The 21,943-nt window shown below is 36.4% G+C and overlaps 1 protein-coding gene across 1 annotated transcript in view; it reads left to right on the plus strand.

Annotated features, from left to right (window-relative positions):
* Nucleotides 1–21,943, plus strand: part of CSMD1 (CUB and Sushi multiple domains 1) — a gene marked incomplete at both ends in the record, with an annotated part of 1,174,241 nt that overhangs the window by 884,094 nt on the left and 268,204 nt on the right. Inside the window, 5 exons of the mRNA XM_084285255.1 lie at nt 125–319; nt 4,783–4,921; nt 12,292–12,479; nt 17,747–17,935; nt 21,143–21,259. Of these exons, the coding sequence (XP_084141381.1) occupies nt 125–319; nt 4,783–4,921; nt 12,292–12,479; nt 17,747–17,935; nt 21,143–21,259 (828 nt within the window). The remainder of the gene's footprint in view (nt 1–124; nt 320–4,782; nt 4,922–12,291; nt 12,480–17,746; nt 17,936–21,142; nt 21,260–21,943) is intronic.

A 21,943-nucleotide genomic window follows, 5' to 3' on the forward strand; every position in this document is an offset into this window, starting at 1 on the left:
TCCTCCTCTTGTCCCCCCAAGGTAACAGAGTTCAGAAGGTTTGTATTATTACTGTTGTTGTTTTTGTTGTTGTTATTACTATTATTACTTGTTCTTTTGTTTTGTTTTATTTTGTTTTAATAAGCATTTGGTCAGAATGAGTGCCATGATCCAGGTATCCCTATAAATGGGAAGCGTTTTGGAGACAGGTTCCTTCTGGGAAGTTCTGTTTCTTTCCATTGTGATGATGGCTTTGTGAAGACCCAAGGCTCTGAATCCATAACATGCATTATGCAGGATGGAAATGTAGTGTGGAGCTCTGCTGTCCCACGTTGTGAAGGTAAGGGCACAATCTTTAGTTTGCACCTACAGTTTGAATAATTAAGATATTTAATTTTAGCTTGCTTTTCACATTTCATACACAAATGAGACTGCTGTAGCTGAAGTTATTTATTTGTCTTATTTTAACACTTTTCTAGTCAAATGAGAGAGCAATAATAGAAACAAGATAGCTTGCTTTTATATTCTTGGAATAAATTAGCATTCTAAAAATCTGGTTGCTATTCTCTTCAAATTCTGACAGTCACCATCATTACCTGGTTGTGAGTTATAGCTGCTATAGCAGTTTTGGCTGTAGCATACTGAAGAACATAATTATCTATCACATAGAAATGTGAAGTGAGTTTCTATTTAAAATTCATTTTTAAAAATGTGCACCTTTAATTTTCTCACAGCAAAGGTATACCTGAAACTCTGTATGTAACATACTACTCTGCAGTACCTCTTTTCTTTAGAGTTACAGTGAAAATCAGAGCTATGTTTAATATTCATTATATTCCCAAAATATTTCATCCAAAAATTCTGAATTTATATGCTTGTTCTTGCCTACATAAGTAAACAGACTAACGTTATATCTCTCTGTAGAATGAAATACAGTGAGATAAAAGTGAGAAAATAGGCTGATTCCTTGATGCTTAACAGTGACAGTACTCCATACTATGGCAAGTACTCCATACTATGGCAAGACATGTTTAATAAACACCTTGTGTGTTTCTGTTAAAAGTAATGTTCAGAAAGCTGTATGTCTTCTTGTAAACAATAGTTATGCAGTCAGGCACTCAATGAAATGAGGGCTACAGGGGATCTGTGTTCCAACACCTGGAGCACCTCTTACCCTTCTTCACCGACCTTGGTGTCTGGAGGGTTGTTTCTCACACATTTTTTCTCACTGTCTCTGGTACCTGCTGTGCAGCATTTTTTTACCCTTTCTTGCATTCGTTTTGTTTTTGTTATTTGGGCAATTTGGTAACTCAATTCTGATAAGACTGTATTTCTAAGAAAATATAGAGATAATGGAAAAAAATGTTAGTCTGGTAGGTGGGGTGCCTGCAAATATAGATGTATTAGAAAGATTTCTTCACCTGATTAAGCCATGTAATGAGTTACTCTGTGGAGCAAGGGTGTTTTTTTTTGTTGTTGTTGTTTGTTTGTTTGTTTGTTTGCTTTTTTTTCTTAAAGCAAAATCATCCCACTCCAAGGCACAGAGCAAGGGGTGGTTCTTCATCAAACAATTTTTTCTCATTCTGAAACTTTATACATATAACTAATACAATATTCAATGTAATCTTCATGTAGTTTTCTTCTACAAACCCATAAAGGAGCCACTATGAGGGAAAAAATGCGAAAGAAAACAAAAACACAAAAATGACTTTGTAAGAAAGTACATAGGCACAGCTTAAACTCAGTTATCCTTCTTGTGAAGCCTACTAGACATTAACCTAGTTATTAATAACAAAAGGATTCGACTTTTTATTTAGTTATTTATTTATGGTTTTTGGGGGTAGTATATTTTTGTCTATTTCTTCATTTTGATGCAGAAGGAAGTATGGTTCTTTAAAGTTGCGTTCAAGATTTCTTCTGTTTTGATGTGGATTTGCTTTTTAATTGATAATTAAAGGAGTTTCTGTTTTTAGTGTATAGTATGGAGCAAGCATCCTTACTAGTTTGTTTAGAAGTAATAAAGTTTACTTCTGGTTGTCTGAGATTTCTGAGCAACTGTTGTTTTTTCTCACAGAATCACAGAATCACAGAATTTTCTAGGTTGGAAGAGACCTCAAGGTCATCGAGTCCAACCTCCTTCTCGTTGCTCTGCTTTGTGTCTCTTCATACTTAACAATCTCTTTAACAAGCAATACATGAAATATGTGAAGTAGGTGATGTGTTAAAATCAGGTGAAGGTCAGCAGTCTTCTGGTTGTTCTTTTTTCTAATGCAACCAAATTTAATTAAAAATAAAAGGCATAGAATACAATTCATTCTTCATCAGATGATCTACACATATAAAATAAAAGCCATTTTCCCGGGTGATCGTTTTGCCCCAGAGACAATGAACTGTGTATGTTTCATTTTTATGTGTTTCTTTTTTCCCCCACTTTTTTAAATCTGGAAAAACTTCTCAGAGATAAGTGCAAGTCATGAATGAAATTAAAATAATATGTCTGAGTTCAATTTTCATAAAAAAGCATTGAATCAAAACTGGAAGTATTCATTTACTACTCACAAATTCATTTTACTATTAATTTCCATATGGCATAATAGGTTTGCCTGTCACTACTTAGAGAAACAGAAGACAAGTGAAAAGATTCTGGGCACAGCAATATGGAACTTGCTGATAATGATATCACTGACTACTTGAGTGTAATACAAATGATACTAAGACAAATTTACCTGACCTTGAAAGCCTTCCTCTTTTAGACTGCTCCATAGCCTGTGTTAAACTATAAGATCCCAATGCTCTGTGCTATAACAGCTTAATTTTTTAATGGACTCATGTTTCTCAAAATGTCTTTGGTATTTTCTGATGTTGTTTAATCCTGTGCCAAAGTCCTCTGATCCTGCTCTGAAAAATATTCCCTGCCTAGCCTTCTTACTTTCATAGCCCTGTTACAATACTCCTCCTTTTATGGAGGAGGATTAGGTTAAACAAACTTGGTGTGCAAGAATGGGCCTGATGGGATGCACTGAAGAGTGCTGAGGAAGCCAGCTAGTAGCATAAAAAGGCCACTCTCAAGTGTACTGGAAAGGTCCTACGACTAGGGGAGGTTTGAGAGGACTGGAAAAAGGAAATTTCAGTCCCATCTTCAAGGAAGGAAAGAAGGAGGATCTGAGGAACTACAGGTCTCACCTTGATCATTGCGAAAGGTGATGCAACAATATTGCTGGAAACCATTTTCAAATACTGAAAGACAAGATTAGGAGGAGTCAGTATGGATTTATGAAGAGGAAATCATACGTGACCAACCTGGCATCCTTGTGCAATGAGATGGCTGGCCTGATGGAGAGTAATGGATATTTGAAATCTCGGTTTAGTAAGGTGTTTAGCACTCTATCACACAAGGTTCTTGTAGGCAAACTGTTAAAATATGGCGACAAGTGAACAACAAGGTGGATTGAAGACTGGCTGAGCTGTTGAGCTGAGGAGGTTGTGATCAGTGAGTGGCACAAAGTGCAGCTGGAGACCAGCCCCTAGTGGTGTACCCCAGGGATCAATATCAGGTCCAACATTGTTTAAAATCTTTAGTAATGATCACTACTGATCACCAGGACAGAGTGCAACTTGAGTGCAAGTTGCAGGTGACAGGAAATTGGGAGTAGTGGCTGATAAATGATATGGTTGTCCTGATGTTTAGAGAGACCTTAATGGGCTGTGGAATTGGGCCAAGATGGAGTTCAACGAGAGGAAATGCCAAGTCCTTCCTTCAGCGCAGGTGATCCTCTGCCTACAGAGCTGCATACAGAAGCTTAGGATCCCAAGTAGAAACAAGATATACACACAGCAGTGAGTCAGGTGAAAGGTCACAAAGATGATTGAGAGCTTGGAGAATCCACCATACAAGAAAAGGCTGAGACAACTTGGGTCGCCTAGACTAAAAAAAGAATGCTGAAGGCTCCGGAGAAAATTTGTTGAAGTATATAAATACCTGATTCCATGATGCAAAGAAAATTGTCCAGTAGCAGGATGAGAGACAAAGGACGCACACTGAAATACAATAAATTACTATTAAACATAAGAAAAACCTTTTACTGTGAGAGTGATCAAACACTGGAACAGATTGCCTAGAGAGCCTGTGGATTTTCTGCCTTTGGAGAGAGGGCATGGCCCTAACAACATGGTTCTGTGCCATCTACTGTGAGTGACCCTGCTTTGAGCAGGAGTAGATGATTTCCAGATATCCCTTCCAACTTCATCTGTTCTGTGATTCAATGGAATATTTACACCAATAATAATACACTCAATAAGGTATTAGATGGCACAGTATAATGACGTATTATAATAGAATAAATAATTAGATGGCACAGTATAATGATGGCACAGTTTAATTCACTATAAATGACTTGGATCAATTTGTATGATATTTCCACATAAACGTGGAATCATACCAGAACTAAAATATGTCAGTATATTATTTTTAATGAAATATGTGCTTTTCAACAAAAGGAAGGCTGGCAGATTCAAGTGTCATGCTCTGTGTATTAAGATATGTGTAGTGATAAACCATGATAATTCAGGACTTAAGAGACTGAGGAAAAGAAGGTGCTCGTAAGTGCTCAGGAAAAGAGCATAACACAACAGAATGTATAAAAATAGTAGCATTATATATTAAACTTCTTTTTCTTTTTTTTTTTTTATTATTTGATTTTTGTATATCTTTTTTTTTTTTTTTTAATATTTACAATATTGAATTAGAAATAGCATTTGTGATACAAGTATACATGTGTTTTGTTTTTTGTTTTTTTCTTCCAGCACCATGTGGTGGACATTTGACAGCATCTAGTGGTGTTATATTGCCACCAGGGTGGCCAGGATATTATAAGGATTCACTTAATTGCGAGTGGGTGATTGAAGCAAGACCAGGACATTCCATTAAGATCAGTTTCGACAGGTGAGAATCATAATAGCAAATATCAAGTAACTTATGAGCACAAATTATCTTTTCTAACAATGAAGAAAAATATTTGACATTATTTTATTAAAATACAAGAAATTCAGTGTATATTAGAATGCTATATGCTAACACAGTTTCATTCTAAAGTATAATCCAACTGAGATGGTCAGCCTGATTAATTTTTAAAGATGTTATCCCAGTGTGGACCTAAATTAGACCTTCTGGAACAAATGGGGATTATGTCCCTGTGTAGCATGCAGGTTCTTCTGGAATAATAATTATTTTTGAAGGGGAATTATTTTCAGTCCAGTCTTACATGGAGTCAGGAGGTAGTGAGACTACATTTAAGCAGCAGGAATGTGAACTGCAGCATGTTTAATCTTTTTGTAAGTATTGTGACCTCAATTAGATCTTTTTACTAACCATACAAGAATCTTTCAAAATTGTGACTGTAGTTTTCAAAGAAAGAAAAATTCTTTAAAATTAAATTAAAATATTTAAAATCTTCACCTTTGGACATCTTTGTAAAATAAGTATTTAAAAAAAATAAATAAAAATCTCCATTTGCTTAGTTACTTGATACTAATATCACACTAGATGCTCAATTTGGCACAAAGATGCGCAGGATAGTATGAAAGACAGTGCCTGGAGCTAAGCTGCAGTGTGTTCTTGTACAGGCCTTCCTGTTTTTCTGTCACTCAAGCAGAGGCAATAATCTATGTCTAGTTTTGATCTTTGCAGCGAGAGCCAACAGTGATGAGTAAAATGATTCAGTGACAGATTTACAAGCCTTCTGTGTCTAAGAGCAGAGACAAAAATGTATGAAAATGAATGAAAAGAGCAGAAGAATGTAAAAGTGATTGTTACTGTGTCAAACCTAAGATACATCTTACTTAGTATTGTGTTCCTTATGGGGACAAAAAATGCAGAATTGTGGACAAGAGCATTGTCGCGTTAAGAGGTGTAGCTGATTAACCGTTATGGGCCCGGTCGATTTCAGGGTACTGAACTAGTCGGATTCACCAATAACGCGTTAACCGTCTGGGGTCTGGTTGGATATTCACCAATAATGTGTTAACTGTCTGGGTTCTGGTTGGATTCTATCACGGTCACGGATTCACCAATAACATATAACCAACCTTTCCCTAGTTGCACTTAATGAGAGCTATAACAATGCAATCAAGTGTGATTTATTACAGCAACAGGTACACAGGTTCTTTGGATTGCCGGCAATAGTGACTGTCTGCAAAAGCAAGCTAGCATGCATGAAATACACAGGTGTTACAGGTGTTACAGGTGCACAGCCTAGAAATAAATGCGTTAAAAGGATCAAAGACTCTAGAGAGATTTATAACCAAGTGTTCAAATCTCACCCAAAGGCGTCCCAATGGGGGGGGGGAAGAGAGGCTCAGCCCATCGACTGGTCCCAGGAGTCAGGGGGTCCTTGGATGGATGTTGTATTCCCTTGGGATGGTATCTCCCCTGATGGTGGTATCTTCCCTAACATCCCCTCTCTCTTTGGCCAGTTTATATTATTTTCTATCTTTTAAGTGGAGCTTGAGTGACTCTAGTCAAGCATTTCTTAGTTATAATTCATGAAAAGTTCTCCTATCTCCATTTAAAGTAATAGGCTCCAAGAAATTCAGAGCGCATGCTCGGTAAGGGGTGGTCGCACCTTGGAGGCGGGTAGCTTTTGGGATGGAGGTGTGCTTTGGTATTATAATGATATTATAATGAGCAAAAAGTACACTAGGGTACAGCATTTGTCAAAACATGACAGGTCCTTGGCTCAGGGTGGCAAAAAGTGCAGCTTATCAGTCTCGGTGTGCACAAGAACAATAGAGTCCCCACCTGGTTACAGAGCCTAGCCGTGGTGTCTCCACTCCACTCTATGCTCCATACTGTTCCTTAGGGCTAGCACACCAAGTTTCCCCAGCGCGAAAGCATCTAAGGTTGGGAGCCTAGGGAACGCTCAGATAATGCAGCTATGGCCTACCCTGAAAGCCTCTTCAATGCTGTACATTTTCTTTAAGTTTTATTTTCCTAGTTACCTCAGACAATTACACCACAAGCATGAGGGCCGAATCCTGAGAATTCTGTAACAGATAAATGTGTGTTATTGCCGTGGTTCCGCTTGAGTGGGCAGCCGAGCTCTACCACAGCCGCTCTCTCACTCCCCTCCTCAAAGAGGAACGGGGAGAAAATAAGATGAAAAGGGCTCAAAGTTTGAGACAAGGACAAGCAGATCATGCAGTAATTATTGTAACAGGCAAAACAGACTCGGCATAGGGAGACAGTATGATTTATTGCTTATTACTAACAAGCTAGAGAAGTGAGAAACAAAGGAAAGAAACCAAAAGCACCTCCCCCCCCACCCACCCTCTTCTACCTCCTCCCCCCGAGTGGCACAGGGGAACAGGGAAATGGGGGTTATGGTCAGTCTACAGCACTTCTTCTCTGCCGCTCCTTCTCGGTCACTCTCGTCCCCTGTGCTGTGGGGTCCCACCCACGGGATACAGTCCTTGATGAACTGATCTGGTGTGGGCTTCCCACAGGCAGCAGCTCTTCCAGAACTGCTCCAGATATGGGTCCGTACCACGGGGTCCATACTTCAGGAGAAAACTGCTCCAACCTGGGTCCGCCATGGGCAGCAGCTCCTGCCAGGTCACCTGCTCCTGCGTGGTCTCCTCTCCACGGGCTACAGGTCCGGCCCGGAATCTGCTCCGGCAGAGGTCTTCCACAGGCGGCAGCCTCCATCGGTGCAGGACCACCTGCTCCACTGTGGTCTCCTCCACGGGCTGCAGCATGGAGCCCTACTCCACCATGGTACTCCATGGGCTGCAGGGGGACATCCTGCTTCACCATGGTCCTCACCACAGGCCGCAGGGAACTTCTGCTCTGGCACCTGGAGCACCTCTCCCCCTCCTTCTTCATTGACCTTGGCGCCTGCAAGGCCGTTCCTCACTCCTCTCACTCTCCCAGCTGCTGTGTGGCACAGCGTTTTTTTTTTTCCCTGTCTTAAATATGCACAGAGGCGCAAAACAACATCACTTATTGGCTCAGCTCTGGTCAGCAGTGGGGCCCTTACCAAACATGGGGCAGCTTCTAGATCCTTCTCACAGAAACCACCCCTATGGCTCCCTGCTACCAAAACCTTGCCACGTAAACCCACTACAGTTGTATTTCCCCAAAGTGCTTTCCCAGTTTGCAATTCAAGGCATTCTTGAACTGAAAGCTTTTTATTTTTTTTAATGTGTTTAGTGTGTTTCTGCATTTCTCACTTTGATTGATTTGTTTGGTGTCCTCATCCTTCCATGTAAAGTTAACATTCATTTCAATTGAAGAATTAACATTCTTCAGTTTGAGAAAAATACAGGACACTGTTACAGCCTGACATGCCATTAGTGGGGACAGTGGAATATACAGGCAAGGTGAACAGTGTTGTTAAAAGCTGTTCATAAAAGTTGTTTGCTTTCATTGTATTCAGCAGAAAGTTACAGAATTTAAGTCACTGTTTTTTTGTTTGTTTGTTTTCTTATTAAAATCTCAATATATAAATTATAGGATTGTATTTACTTGCCATCTTTGCCCTTTTTCTTTAAAATTAGTTATCAGAAACCTGAGATTCCAGGAAGTCTTCACGAATTCAGTGGAAGCAAACAGTTGTAAAATGGAGCGTTTTAATGTTATTAAAGGAAATGGGCTGCCTGTAGCTGTAGACCTTAACAGTTTGACCATTATATTTCTGAGGAAAGTAATGGGAAACATCAGCTCCTGTGCCATATGGTCCAGTTCAAGAACTGCATTTACTGAATTTTCTGCAGATGCACACACATTCAATTAAGAATATTGTAGAGTATTGTGTGCAAATCAAACTGTGATGAAATTAAGCAAGAGCTTTGAGTTACCCTGAAACAAACTTGAGAAATCTGATCCAGTATAATTTTTAAAGTACAGCAGGCAGGCAGTGAATCTAATCCAGTTTTATATCAGCATTATTAAAAGAAGGATTTGGTCTTCTTTCTCTAAATGTTACAGTTACAAATACACATTACTCTTAAGTACAATACTAATGTACTTATAGTAGAGAAGCTTCTATTGGAGTTTCATGCCAGTGTTCCTGGTAGGTTTAGAAAATTGTATAGTTTTACTACATCATATAATAAATTTATTTAAGATTGTTGTGCTTTTGGTATGATAAGGTAATAATATGACTTTTTCAATAAAGTATTTATTTTCTTCTAGCATGAAAACTTTGCTACCCAGATTAAAACTTGAATGGTAAATACTTTTTTCTAATTTAAAAGAAGCTTATCTGCTTCAGTTGCTACATTAGCAAATTACAAAGCAGTAAGCAAAATCAGTATGAAATAAAGAAATAAAATGATCTATTAATTGCCAAGCACAATATTCTGTCATATTTTGTCAAGATTGGGAAAAATAGGACTCTTTTATATTTTGCTCTATGTCTTGCCATTACAGATACAGTTGCCAGATTTAAATTTTGCACCATGAGAGTGATATTTGTAATATAAATTAGCTCACTCTTGAGCTAATGAGGATTTCATGTTGCTAGACAAATGCATCTTACTACAGTTCTTAGAAACTTTCCAGAAATAGCAGCAAATGACCAAATAACCCTATGAACATTTTATATTGAAACATTCTGCATTTCACATCATGACAAATGCCTGGAAAGGCAACAGGACTGAAGGATTTTTGGTACTTTGAATATTGGTGAAAACTCATTGAATAGTAGATAAAACAATCCTCTTCATTCAAAACCTAGCTATCCTTGAAAAATAGTATTACATAGCAATATTGACGAGTTTTTAAAATTCTCTGGGAATATTTGGAAAACGTCCTACCTTTTAACAACATAAATGTGCTAATAAACATTAAAATATTTCTAAAGAAATTTCTTACTTAGTAAGGATGCATTATTTCCAGTATTCATTTATCTTTGTGTATTGTTCCAGTGATAATGCAGATTGTAAAAAAATGTCCCCAAAAGCGCTCCCAAATACTCAAAATCAGAAAAGTGAACTAAGTTTGTGATAAATAAGAATCTACTGAAAAAAAAAAAATCATTGTAATTGGTAGCTGTTGCTGTAGGAGTTACTTAAAGATTTGTCTTTCTAGCAAGAGTCTGCAACCCTTCATTCACACACAGCCCTACTAAGAAAACTGCAATTGCTGGCTAGGAGCACTTTATTTTTAATTAGTTCTCTTCACAAACATAACTGTTAAATTGAATATTGAAGTATTGATCTTGAGTCCATTCATTATGAGTACAAATAAAGTATTAAAACCAGGCTAGCACTGTGTGTCTGTTTTCCTTATTCAGCTGCAGGGTAAATCAATGTATAATCTTTGAAATTATGGAAAAGTACTGAATAACTGTCAGGTTCTTGAGTGATGCTCTCTGTGACTATCTATCCTGCTAAATTAAACAGTACCAGAGAATTTTCCAGACTTGAGAAGTCTGTATTTATACACTTGTTGAAATAGTTGCTAACATACTTTTTATGCTTGCCAATTAGAATTATCAAGCATGGTTCAGGAGTTAGTACTGGTAGGCAACTATTCATAATAGAAAATCTGAGTAATATCTTTCTGTCTGTGAGTCTGAAGTATGTCCTTCCATGATAGCTGACTTTAGTGCCAGGGACTGGTCTTGAGCATGCTTAATGCATGCAACCTTTATATTCCACTGTCAGAGAGGGCAGATAGCAGCGAAAGCAGTCACTTGGATTTTAGCCAACATACCCAAAAAGGTCAAAAGCACCACAGATCTAGAGTTTCCTGGGTGAAGAGAGAAGAGTTATATGTAGAGCACATCAGAGTTTCCAAGCTTTGTGTAGTTAGCTGTTGTAGTTAAGCAAATACTTTCAGATTTGTGGGTGTGGTTTTGTTTTCAGGGACTCACGAGGGAATGAGAACTATAAAGATTACTGAATACACGCTAAATCTTCACTTTCCATTACTGATACTGATATGTATGTGGAAATGGTTTTAATACTAATGCTACTGGTCTGTAAAATATAATGGCTTGGCTGGGAAACCGTTCGTTCTGTCATCATTACCTACATAGCATAAAGTTTATTTAGGCTTTGAAGGAATGTCCCATGTAATTCCCCTTTGTTGTCTTTAATTACAAGAACACAGTTTGTTACCTCCAGACTCACTAAGTACATATCCCATATTGGCAAGACAATTTAAGGGCATTCATTATGAAACAAGTGCACAGGGACTGAGATTTTCATGCTCAGAAGTTGATTTAGTAAGCCCTATGGGAAAAGACAAGACAATCTCAAAACACACATTTTCTATACTTGCTCTGAAAGGTAAGCATTTTACAAAAATAAGAATACTGTGTTTGCAGGCAAATTATTCAGACAAGTGTGGATATCTGTGTAATAGTAGAAGCTTTTTCAATAGGAAAATGGGTGTGTGATGTTTAGATGCTGCAGTTCACAAGAGTATCTGATAAGTACAAACTGCCTTGAAATACATTTGATGTGAAAAATGCCAGTCAAAGTTTCATCTACAGAAAGAGCAGATTTGAGCTGTTTGATTTAAGACCAGCTAGTAGTGGATGACTGCACACACAGACATGCTTTATGAACTGGACAAATGTGATGTGGCTTAGTAATTGGCACAGATATTGATTGTTCTGTTGATTTTAAGTTTTTTTTTTTTTATTCTTGTAAATCTTGTTACTCTCCTTATTTTTCCCTTCCTGTTTTTACTATCTTTTTTTTGACACATTTAGATAGGCTAAGGAATTCTGTAACAAATTTCAAAATGAGGGCTTGATTTCAGTTTAATGTTTTTGTAATGCTTTTTCTTTCTTTCATAGGAAATTTTAATTATTTAAAAGTAAATTAGTGAACTATGATAGAAAACAATTCTTTGGCTAAAGCATTAAGCAGCTGAATATATAAAACAGTTTTTGCCAAATATCAAATAAGGAAATTGTTGAAATAAAATAATGAAACATTATTGAAGATATTCCAAAAATGTCAAAATATTTTTTAATCTGATGGCAAGAAATTTATTGGATCTTCATAATGCAGTTTTCTATGAGACAATTCGGAGTTTTCTACTCAGATTCCTCACTAGATGTCATTTTGAAGCCCAGTCATATGGTTGATCTGAAGTATAGTACACACCTTATAAATTTTATATGATACCAGAGAAAAAAGAGAAAAGATGTGTAAAAACTTCCTTAGTTGTTATTCACAGTAATGCACTGATGGAGCTGTAGATATACTGATTTTTATATATATTGACATTTTTGATCAACGTGAGTTAAACTTCTAACAGCATTCTTCTGCCTACCAGACTTATGTATTCCTTTTCAGATTTCAGACTGAAGTTAATTATGACACTTTGGAAGTCAGAGATGGGCCAGCTAATTCATCACCATTAATTGGAGAATACCATGGAACACAAGCACCCCAGTTCCTTATTAGTACTGGCAATTATATGTATCTGCTGTTCACTACGGACAACAGTCGTTCCAGTGTTGGCTTTCTAATTCACTATGAGAGTAAGTCTGATATTTCTCTGATTTTCATTTAATTTTGAAAATAACATTCAATTGGAAAATAGCAAACAAGTAGGAACTAATAAACTGTAGTCATTATATTTGTATCAGAACAAATTGTACTGACTGTGAAACTATTAAGTCATTTTGTAAAATTTTACTTCATGAGTTCTTGTATGTTATTCAGACTGCTTATGGGAAAGTAATTTTAGAAAATCACCCTTGGATTTAAAGATATGTTGGGTTTGTTTATTCTGCCCTGCCCCGGCCTCTCTCTACGTGTATATCTTTCTACATTTTTAATACACTTTGTAGTTCTGAGCAGAATTGAGCCTTATCCGTGGTGATTCTAAAATGCAAATAAGTGCATAATAATATTGATCTGTGAACTCCGGAATCACTATAACACTATTTTCTTTAAAATTGGTTGTATAAAATTGCATATATTAAACTTTCTGAAGTCACTGATGTTTATATGATAGTGTAGCCACTCACTTAAATACTGAATAGAACACATGTTTAGTGTGGATAGGCTAAGCAAATAACATTGTTTTTGTCGGTTATTGTAGTCTTATCTGAAAACTAACCTGACTGCAGTGAATTTTCTGTCACACTGAATCTGGTATGAATGCCCAAACTATTACATAGCTACATCAAAATTTGGAAATTCTGAATATTTTAACTCTGATGCAGACAACATGGTAACGGCTGAGGAGATAATAGTATGATAAACTACAAGGGCACTGAGCAATGCAAAGACAAGGAACAGAATGTAGGATGCCAAATGAGTTATGTGCAGATGCTGATTTTCCCTTATTGTGTTTGAACTAAATGGTTGCTGTTATATTTTGTACAGTTGTCCCCATTTTTTTTTATAATGTGTTTTTATTTTAAACCTGGTATCAAATACATGTTGTCTCCTGTTAAAAATAATAATAAAATAAATAGTAATACAATATCTGCTCTACATGTTCTTAAAGAGGTAGGTCTAATTATGAAATTATTTAGAACAGCATTTTTATATTCTCTCTTTATCTTTTTTTATCAGTGCACTTCAAACCTTGAAATTTGATTAGAGCTTTTAACAAGTATTAGTACTTCATTGTCTAACTTGAATTTATAGGGATCCTACCTTGATCTGGCCTAGCTTCAATAGAATCTGATAATTTTATTAACAATGTTGGTAGCGTAATGAGTACACTTACAAATTCTATAAATAAATATTCTAAGCATACATGTGGAAGGAGAAATTACATTCACAAATACAAAATAGAAATACAGTAGAAAGGATACGGTGTTTAGAGAGAGCATAAGCAATCCAGAGAAAAATGTGACTGATGCAAAATGTCTTCTCGCTGTTGTAGTGAATCATCAAAAAGAATTACAGAGTAGGCAAATTTTGTATGTAGGGCTTAGAAAATATTTCACTTAATTTGATGACCACAGAGAATATTGTGTCCACTTTGGGATCCTGTTTAAAAGAAGGAGCTTAACATGGAACAGGTGACATTTACAAGTATACATGCAGCCTTGCACTTGGAGCTAATTCACCCTTTAAGATTACAGAGAAGCATTTCTGGTCACTGGAGCTATGTCTGATCCAGTAAGTTAGAAATGCTTGAGTCTTGCAGTCATTTGTACAGTTTAAGCCCAAACCCTGGCATGATTTTCACCCATGCCAACTATCATCTTTCTATATAGTAGTACCTGGGCATAATTCTAGGGATAACTTCAGACAGACTGAATCACACAGAATCACAGAATTTCTAGGTTGGAAGAGACCTCAAGATCATCGAGTCCAACCTCTGACCTAACGCTAACAGTCCCCACTAAACCATATCCCTAAGCTCTACATCTAAATGTCTTTTGAAGACTTCCAGGGATGCTGACTCCACCACTTCCCTGGGCAGCCTGTTCCAATGCCTCACAACCCTTTCAGTGAAGAAGTTCTTCCTAACATCTAACCTAAAACTCCCCTGGCTCAACTTTAGCCCATTCCCCCTCGTCCTGTCACCAGGCACGTGGGAGAACAAACCAACCCCCACCTCGCTACAGCCTCCCTTGAGGTACCTATAGAGAGCGATAAGGTCGCCCCTGAGCCTCCTCTTCTCCAGGCTGAACAAGCCCAGCTCCCTCAGCCGCTCCTCGTAGGACTTGTTCTCCAGGCCCCTCACCAGCTTTGTTGCCCTTCTCTGCACCCGCTCAAGCACCTCGATGTCCTTCTTGTAGCGAGGGGCCCAAAACTGTTCTCAAAAGACAGCAGGGACAAGCCCCTTTTGTTTCAAGGTGCATGAGATTTTAGCTGTACGTATGTTAGTTGATTCATGCATTAAAATTGATGCCAGAGCCCCCCTCAATGGGGTCCCTCTTAATTTAATTGTGTGGCCTCTGTTTCCAATGCTTGAAATCACATCCTGACATCTGCCATACCGATGTTCTGGATGAAGTTATAATGATAGCAAAGAGTAGCAGTCTTGCTTCCAGATGAAGTGCTTCCATTGTTCGAAACATTTTTTGAGATTCTCTGAATAACACAGTGACTGCTAAGTATCTAGCCTTAATGGGGAGCAATGGTTATGGCACCAGCCATATTTTGGTTTCTGTTTTTGTTTGTTTGTTTTATTTTCTTCATCCATTTCATGCAATGAGTACTATTTAAAAAATCTCTAAACAATCTTACACTTTAATATTCCGTTTTTCTAATGATTTTAACTACTTGAACTATGAAGGGGGAAATATAGGTGTGTAATATATACAGGTATGTAGTATATGAAACCATATAACTGTTGTTTGCTTTCATGCCTTATAGCAAGATTCATTTCCTCTTTAGAGATCTAATGACATCCAATAATTAAACCAGTTTATAAAAATCATTTGTAGTTCCATTTACAAAATATTCGTTTTAATAATAAATGAAGCATCTAATACAGCTAACATATTAAAAAGTTGATGAACATTTGATGAAATGTCAATATTGACAGAGTGAAGTTTTTAAGGATGCCTGTTCATATTTTTCAATTATTCAGTGAGGTGCAACATCTGTTTTGATTGTATTTTTGCAGTTAGCTTTGGGTTGTGTGTTATGTTCCTTTGAAAAGAGAATGATTAAATTATAGGGTAGAATATTATCTGCTGAAGTCATTCTTACTGCTACATGGAATGAAGTGGAAGGAGCATTTTTTGAGGGAGCTGCTCCTCCCTGCTCTTCTTGGGAAGTACTGCAGTATGTAGGATGGGAGAGGAAAAACATGCATTTCTCACAGATTTTAATATTTATTCATCCAATTGTTATAAATAGTATTAAATCAACCTTTTCAATCCCCAGTCCCACAATTTATCACTATGATGTCAAGATTTCTCATTTATAGTTTAAGATTGTCTTTTTGTAGTCAGGACTCTCAGCACTGTCAGTTATTAAGTGTGTATTATGTTATCTCCCATTAAGAAAAAAATCTTTGTCCAAAGAAGCAAATAAAAATCACTTACTTTCAGCTATAGGTGTTTGCTAAACATTAAATACTAAATATCTCCCCTTCAGAATGAAGTTCTGTTGCCTGAGCTAACTTCATTATTTGCACATCACCTTTATTTCAAGCCAGAAGTTGCAAGTTGCTAGGGTAGCCACATTTTTTGGTCACCTTTCAAAAACCTGAAAAGTTACAGTTTAGTTTCAAAATGAAACCAATAGGAGTTTACAGGACTCAGAATCCTAAAGCAGTTGATGTGTTGGGTAAAGGTTGAAGGATGCTCAAAGAGGAAGGAATTTTAAGCGTGCTGCTGTGGACTTCCATCTACTGTAACATACCTCAAAACACTAAATATAGTTTGTCTCAAAAAAATAATGTTTATTAAAGTTAAAATTTCATCCACAATCAATATTTATTTATTTAGGCCACGTACACTGCAGAATATTGTAGACTTAAAAAGGTTCTTTGATTCTGTATTAAGCCTTTTAAGGCAGGTGAAGGGAATCAGGCTTCCCTTCTGCAATGTACTGTATGCATTAAGAACCTGCAGTCAAGACTAAAAGAATCATTTATTTAGAATTTAAGGAGGTATCTTATGGGAGGGATACCTCATGAAAACTTGATCATAAGCTTTCAAATCTGAATTCATAACTGAAAAAATAGCTGAAGGGTAAAGGGAATATTACTCTGAGAAAGGTAGAATCATTATTTATGTTATTTTTGATTGTAGTCCTGCTTCCAACCTTCATATCCATAATTCTAAAACCTTTACTTTATGCCCTAATAAATCAGTCTTTTCCTTATTTTTTTAATGCTTCTACTTAATTCCTAAGGTCATGTGGTAGTCCTGGAAAAATAATGAACTTCCATTTGATGTTAAGTTCTTTTATTTATTTTTATTTTGTTCCTTGTTCGGTGTGTAGCTTCAGGTTTATTTGTCATACACTGTTCAAACTTTTCTATAGGACATAATTACTAACCACCTCTTCTGTCACATAAGCAGTTATGCAACTGTATAAGCTATGTTCATTATCTTTCTATTTTTGATGCATTGGATTGCATGTGTAAGATATAACAAGTGGTTTCTGAGTTCATCCATTACAGGTTTTTGATACTGTGCTTTTTGCTAAGTCAAATAACCATTACTCCAACAGAAAAAAATTGTGTAGTCCCACAGTATCAGAAATGTAATAGATGAAATGGAATAATTAAATATTATTTATATATGATATTGTATGTTAGGAAAAGGTTCTTCACTGAGAAGGTAGTTGGGCACTGGAACAAGCTGCCCAGGGAAGCGGTCATGGCACTAAGCCTGCTGGAGCTCAAGAAGCTTTTGGACAGCGCTGTCAGACATGTGGTCTGATTTTTGGGTGGTTGGTCCTGTGTGGAGCCAGGAGTTGGACTCAATGATCCTTGTGAGTCCCTTCCATCTCAGGATATTCTATGATTGTATGAAAAGACAAAATTGTGTATCAATACTTTGAACCTTTATATCTTCCTGTAGTTGCAGATGTTCAGTGCATACATTGGCTTTTTTTTTTTCATTGTTTGATCAAATATACAGCTCCAATTTTTTTCCTCCTTAATTTGGGCTTCTCTGTTCTGTGAGATTGAAAATTGAAAAGGTACTCTTCAAAGAAACAGTCCTTTATATCCCACACCAGTGCTCAGGCAATGCTAAGAAGTGTCTTTTGGGGACCATTTCTTCCTTCTGTCTTACTCATTTAGCGTTTTGTTTATGATTTTTCATGTTTACTATCTGAAAAAGGGGAGGAAATAAATTAAACCCGTGTATTTCAGGTGTTACTCTGGAATCAGATTCCTGCCTTGACCCAGGGATTCCTGTGAATGGCCATCGCCATGGCAACAACTTTAATATCCGCTCTACAGTAACTTTTAGCTGTGATCCAGGATATACCCTGAGTGATGAAGAACCACTCATATGTGAACGAAACCATCAGTGGAATCATGCATTACCCAGCTGTGATGGTAAGTGTCAAGTTCTTCAGGTGGCATCTTTAAAGTCCAACAAAGTTAATCTCTTATTTTCAAGATCTAATTAAACCTATTTTTATGACTAACTACCTTCAATCACAGCAAGATCCATATTTTTAAAAATTATTTTATTGTTAATAAAAGCAATACTTCACATCTCTGTATAAACTTTCAAATACTATAAATGATCAGTGAAATTTACAGGTATATATATATTAATTATGTTTCTATATATAGAAACACTACAAGTCTGCAGTTTAGTAACTTCAGAAAAAGCAAGACATTGCAAAGTTGGGGAACAATAAAACTATATTTAGAGCTCTATTTTTTATGTGCTTCTAAAATGTCTAGTGTTAGTCGTAGACAGAAGTGGTAAAACTGGAAAATGGGTATGCATGTGCTCTTGTTATTGTAGGAAGGCAAGTTTCTCTTTATAGGTGGGTAGAAATGGGTTTATCTTGATTAGAAAAGTAGTAGAAATACTGTAGTAGAAATGTTTTGGGAGATATGAAATAGGAAGCTGTCCACATCTTTCTTAAAAAAAAAATTAAAAAATAGTAAATGCTGAACTACATGTATACCAGCAAATATTTCTGTGTTCTTTTTATCATTGGATTTTTTCTAAGTTGTTTTTTGGTATGAGCTACATAATCAACTCATTTTTTCATGGAACATTTATATAGCTGCTTCAAAATCCCTCTAACAGAAACAACAGAAAATGATATCCAAATGTAGCAAAGTATTTCAATAGGAATTGAACCCAGTGTACCTGCAATTCTCTGTAAGCTCCTTTTTTAAAACTTTCTTATAAATTTTCTTATCTTCTTCCTTCTAGTTACTAAATGGTTACCTGTTATATCCTGTTTGCTTTGGTCAGGCTTCTTTCTTGTTAATATATAACTGTGATAAAAGTTCAGTGTATGAATATCCAAGCCCACATCAACAAAGGTCCTCGCTTTAGTAAATTACTTACATAAGTGAATTTTTAACTCCCTTTTTCAGGTCCAAGGTTTCCATTAATTACAGTGGAATGTCAGAGACCAAAATTAGAGTTAGATTCAACAAAGTATTTCAGCTTCTAACTTTGTTTTTAATTATTTAACCCCCTACCCCCTATTTAACATCTTCTTTAAGGAATGTTTCGCCGACAAATATTTTTCTTCCTTCCGTATCGTTTGCAGAATAGGAAGGATTTTGAATGAGTTCATATTAGAGTTCATTAAGAATGTGTTATCTATATTAACTTTACTTATTAAGTAATATTACTAACCATACATTTATTGTGGTTTTATCCATTCATTCTCCTTCATGCTTAGGTGCGGTAGTATATTTATGCAGGCAAAACCAGGCTAAAACATTTCTTCTACTTATTTATAAACATATGTATAAAATACATAAATTCAAAATGAATAAACTTTAAATCACAGAATCACAGAATTTTCTAGGTTGGAAGAGACCTCAAGATCATCGAGTCCAACCTCTGACCTAACGCTAACAATCCCCACTAAACCATATCCCTAAGCTCTACATCTAAACGTCTTTTGAAGACTTCCAGGGATGGTGACTCCACCACTTCCCTGGGCAGCCTGTTCCAGTGCCTCACAACCCTTTCAGTGAAGAAGTTCTTCCTAACATCTAACCTAAAACTCCCCTGGCTCAACTTTAGCCCATTCCCCCTCGTCCTGTCACCAGGCACGTGGGAGAACAGACCAACCCCCACCTCGCTACAGCCTCCTTTAAGGTACGTGTAGAGAGCGATAAGGTCGCCCCTGAGCCTCCTCTTCTCCAAACTGAACAAGCCCAGCTCCCTCAGCCGCTCCTCGTAGGACTTGTTCTCCAGGCCCCTCACCAGCTTTGTTGCCCTTCTCTGGACCAGCTCAAGCACCTCGATGTCCTTCTTGTAGCGAGGGGCCCAAAACTGAACACAGTACTCGAGGTGCGGCCTCACCAGAGCTGAGTACAGGGGGACGATCACCTCCCTAGCCCTGCTGGTCACACTGTTCCTGATACAAGCCAGGATGCCGTTGGCCTTCTTGGCCACCTGAGCACACTGCTGGCTCATATTCAGCCGACTATCCACCATCACTCCCAGGTCCTTCTCTGCCTGGCAGCTCTCCAACCATTTCTCTCACAATAATCCCAGCTTGGGGTTATTGTGCCCCAGGTGCAGGACCCGGCACTTGGCCTTGTTGAACTTCATGCAGTTGACAAACACCTTAGTCTGATAAGAAATGAAGACAGAACCATAGTCATAATGCTACCATTATAGGTGTGCATTCATGTACGTGTGTAGAACTTCTGAAAGTGTATTGCACTATTTGTCATGTATATTTGCTATCTAGTTCATGACAAGGTTTATCCTTCTGTGTGAAGACTAAAAGCATCTTAATGCTTTATTGATGTATTTTAAAATATTTAGTTTGTTAAAATTTGAAAGAGCATATAAAGCTGGACAGCAACAGATGAAAGAAACAAACAGCCATGCTGTATTTATGAGATCAGTGAGTAATTCAGCAATGCAAATCTTTATTTTACTTTAATTAATTTACCATGCAAATTTGATCAGCCTAGTTTAGCAAAATGCTTATATGCATAAAATTTTTCTAGCATAGTTCTTGTGTCTTTCAAAATACTTATGTGAACCTGTGAGAGTTCTTGTGAGAATACTTGTGTGAACCTTATTTTTTTTCCCTGAATGTCACAAAAGAAATCAAATAGCAAAAACGCTTTTCTATTCTTTGAAGAAAAATACATACTTTTTCTTATATTTTTTGATGGAAACGGAATTAAATACTTAACTATATAAGTATATAGTCCAAGAAAAATAGCTGTAAGATATATGATTTTTGAGTTAGTTCACAATAAATAAATAAATAAATAAATAAATAAATCTACTTCTTAAATACTGCTACAATAAGAATTTGTATGTTCTGGAACACGGATTTACTTATTCTGGTATCCCGCCAACTAACAGAAGAGGTTGTAGAGGAAAAATAAAATTTTGTTAAAAGACTACTTTAAGAATAAACAAATTGTTGTCAAACATGAATGTCATGGCTTCAGACAAATTAACTTCCTCGTTTAATACTTGACCCTATTTTTCAATTTTTGTAGTTTAAAAAGTGAACTTTTTCTTTTTTTTCAATTAAAACCAGTATGACTTCTGTTTGTTTTTGTTTGTTTGTTTGTTTTTCTATTAAGCACTATGTGGCGGATACATTCATGGGAAGAGTGGAACTATTCTTTCTCCAGGTTTTCCTGATTTTTATCCAAACTCTTTAAACTGCACTTGGACTATTGAAGTGTCACATGGCAAGGGTAAGAACCTAATATGAATTGCATATTTATATGTAATCTCTGTGTTTCATAAATTCAAACAAGCAAAATGTCATTTATGAATCCACTTAAATCATTGTTTTCTGCCGTTCTTTTGAGGAAGCTTAATTTCACAAAATGAATGCCTTCAAATGTTGTAATCTTTTTAATTTGTGTTTATTTTGGAAAAGAAATGCTCTTTTTGTGGTGACGTGTTTTAGTTTCTCTTAGAAAAACTGGCAGAAAGTATAAGAGCCAAAATATATGAAAATAATATTGTTGCTTGTTAAATAAAACTAGAGAACTAAGTGAAAATTTCCAGGGCCTTATTGGTTGCTCTTCTCCAATATTAATCGTGAAACAGTAGATTTGATATCTAGATTTGGTATTAAAAAACTTAGATTTCAGACTCAAATCATGAAGCTTAAAAGCTTAAATTATTAAAAATTATTTATCTTTATGTTGTATACACAGTGGTGTAACATTTGAGTGTGCTTAGCTGCTTATTCATTGGGGAAATGGATAAAAGTAGCAAAGTATATTTAAATATAAATATATATTTATTTAAATAAATATATTTATTTAAATAAATAAATAAATAAAGCTTAGGAAGTACAGATGATGCTATATATCACTGAATCAAAATATAATGAAAATATTCATCTATCAACCTTCTATGGCAAGAAA

The sequence above is a fragment of the Netta rufina genome (assembly GCF_964035555.1).
Source record: "Netta rufina genome assembly, chromosome: 3".
NCBI lineage: Eukaryota > Metazoa > Chordata > Aves > Anseriformes > Anatidae > Netta > Netta rufina.